The sequence below is a fragment of the Otolemur garnettii genome, unplaced genomic scaffold, assembly GCF_000181295.1.
Source record: "Otolemur garnettii isolate 467f Iridium unplaced genomic scaffold, OtoGar3 scaffold00002, whole genome shotgun sequence".
Classification (NCBI taxonomy): Eukaryota; Metazoa; Chordata; class Mammalia; order Primates; family Galagidae; genus Otolemur; species Otolemur garnettii.
In genome coordinates, this window is record NW_003852397.1 from 37,133,533 (window position 1) to 37,136,744 (window position 3,212).

A 3,212-nucleotide genomic window follows, 5' to 3' on the forward strand; every position below is an offset into this window, starting at 1 on the left:
GAGCCAGTATGTTTGCTTTTTATCTTCATCAATAACTCTAATGTTATCTATCTATTTTGGAAAATGTATTTGCATTTTTGTCGTATTATTTCACATCTGTGCCTTCTTGAAAAAGAAGTACAGTTATTATTGTGCCTGCAATCTGCAATTAAATTGTGGTTATTTGTTGTTTCTTAAATTGGTCAGTGTGATTGCTAGGCATTACTAAGTCCCTAAATATTAATTCTGGAAGTCTTGGGGGTGGGGATTGGTGCCAGGAATCAAAATGTAAGAGTGTTATATGGTGCTATTCAATATACATACCAGCATTTGCAACGTGTAATATTCCAGAAATTATTTTTGACATCTGAGAAGAAGAGCTCTCTGCCAATTTATCGCTGTTATTAGTTTTCCTCCCATTTGTATGAGCATAAGGACTTTCGATGTTGCCTTCTAATATACAAGTAAGTGCAGAGCAGCCACTCCATTGAACCCTGGACACTTCTTTCCTTCCAAGACGTAAAAGCCTGTCCATTCTCCAAAATGCCATCGCAAAGGCTTTGTGTATGTTCTCATACTCCTGGTTCATTCCTCTTGTCTTTTTGTTGATGGAAGAAAACAGGTCTTCTATTGCTACGTAGTCTTCTCTAAACACAGTACGAAAGGAATTGACCATTTGTTGCTCTTCAGGTGTCATTTGGTAGGAAGGATCAAATTTGGAAAGTTGATGGAGAAGTAAAACTGGGAGTTCTGTTGCTGTCAGCTCTGCTGCTGCGGGACCATAATATCCATCAAACAAACCAAAAAGACAGACATTGCCTCTAGTACCAAAATTATTCACTATGGTGAATTTATCTTTCATGTCAGCTTTCCATGAAGAATTCCTGTTTTCACAAATGGCTACTCCTTGAATTAATAGGTGACAGATTTTTTGGGAATATGTGGAACTCTCATCAATACTATCGAAAATCCTGTAGTATGCTGGTGTTCGTTCCTTGCAAATCAACTCAAAAGCATTATTAATGTTGTGTAGGATTTTTTCATTTAATGTATAAGATGATATTAGCTGAGAAATCAGAAACTGTCTCTGAACAGAAAGTATTGCGGGCGGTGGTCTTCTTCCGCGCATCCACTGCAAACCCATTGTGGCCAGGGCTGCATGTTGCTTTCTATGGAGAAAAATATGAGGTAGAGGAATTTCATTCTTGCATCTGGAACAAAGAAATGTGATCACGTCTCCATAAACCTGTTGTCCTTCATACGCTTCATCAGTTCTTGATGATGCTATGCTTTTGTTTCTAAGACTCTTTGAAGAGGAGAGTTCTTCATATGACTCCAATGTTGATTTTTTCATATTCCATTCTTTTGATTTCCAAAACACTCTGCAAACAGGATGAGATATAGTTATATGACAAGAATGATGCAAGGGGCATCTCTTCAAGCAGGCTCTTATCATTGCAATTTGCTTTGGCTCTTCACAGTCTAAATAGGCCTAGACTTGAATATTCCGATTCACCTCCTATGCTGCCCCCAGAGAGAATCGCTAAACCCAAGAGTTTGAGGTTGCTGTGAGCTGTGATGCCATGGCTTTCTACCACGGTGACAAAGTGAAACGCTGTCTCAAAAAAGAAAAAAGAAGGGTACATATGAAATTTACTAGGTGTAGAATATAAATGTCTTAACACAATAAACTAAGAAAATGCCATGAAGGCTATGTTGACCGGTCTGATGAAAGCATTTCAGATTGTATGTAAAACCAGCACATTGTACCCCATGATTGCATTAATGTACACAGCTATGATTTAATAAAAAAAAAAAGAAAAAAGAAAAAAAAGTTTATCAAATAAAGATATGAAGAAAGAAAATATTTTCGTACAGCTGTACATTTTGTTTGTGTTTTAACCTAAGGATTATTACAAAACAGTCAAAAAGCGAAAAAAAATTTTTAATTTTATAAAGTAAAAAAGTTACGGTAAGCTAAGTTTTTTTTTTTGGACAGAGTCTCACTCTGTTGCCCCAGGCCAGAGTGCTGTAGCATCATAGCGCACAGCAACCCCAAACTCCTGGGCTCAAGTGATCCTTTTGCCTCAGCCTCCCAAGTATCTGGAACCACAGGTGTGCACCACAACACCAGGCTGGTTTTTCTAGTTTTTGCATTTTTGATACAGTTGGGGTCTCTGTTTTGCTCAGGCTGATCTTGAACTTCTGAGCTCAAGCAGTCCACCCACTTTAGCCTCCCAGAATGCTAGGATTATAGGTGTGAGCCACCATGCCTGGCCTAAGATTAAGTTATTACTGAAGAAAAAAATAAGTTTAGCACAAGAATACAATGTTTATAAAGTCTATAGTAGTGTACTCTAAAGTCCTGGACCTTCTCATTCACTCACTACTCACTGACTCATCCAGAGCAACTTCCAGTCCTGCAAGTTCCATCATGGTAACTATCCAATACAGGTGTGCCATTTTTTATCTTTTATACCGTATTTTTACTCTACCTTTTTGTGTGTCAGTATGTGTAGATACACAAATACCACTGTGCCACAGCTGCTGACAGTACAGTAACATGCTAAGTGGGTTTGTAGCACAATAGGCTAGACCATACAGCATAGGTTTCAGTGGGCTACACCATCTAGGTTTGTGTAAACACATTTCAATGTCCACACAACAACGAAATTGCCTAATGATGCATCTCCCAGAATGTATTCCTATTATTGCAGCACGGATGTACTTACTTGTGTACTCTATCTCATCTGGCTTAAAATTACTGTAACTTTCTTTCTCTTATTTTATAAAAGTTTAAAAATGTTTAGCTTTTTGACTGTTTTATAATAATACTTAGGTTAAAAGAGCAAGTACACTTTTGTCCTAATTAAAGGGTTCACAAGAAAATAAATGAATCATTCCACAACTAAGCAGAACAATGAAAAGAACTGATAGTAAGGGCAAAATTCTTAGAGACCCCAATGAGTATAACAGCTACAGCTTGGGTGGCACCTGTGGCTCAGTGAGTAGGGCGCTGGCCCCATATACCAAGGGTGGCAGATTCAAACCCAGCCCCAGCCAAATGGCAACAAAAAAATAGCTGGGCATTATGGTAGGCACCTGTAGTCCCTGCTACTTGGGAGGCTGAGGCAAGAGAATCGCCTACACCCAAGAGCTAGAGGTTACTGTGAGCTGTGATGCCATAGCACTCTACCAAGGGTGACAAAGTGAGACTCGGTCTCTAAAAAAAA

General features: G+C 38.7%; 1 protein-coding gene across 1 annotated transcript in view; it reads right to left on the reverse strand.

Annotated features, from left to right (window-relative positions):
- Nucleotides 1–1,435, reverse strand: part of PP2D1 (protein phosphatase 2C like domain containing 1) — a 25,522-nt gene extending 24,087 nt beyond the window's left edge. The window contains exon 1 of the mRNA XM_012804786.2: nt 304–1,435. Within this exon, the coding sequence (XP_012660240.2) occupies nt 304–1,435 (1,132 nt within the window). The remainder of the gene's footprint in view (nt 1–303) is intronic.
- Nucleotides 1,436–3,212: the final 1,777 nt, after the last annotated feature.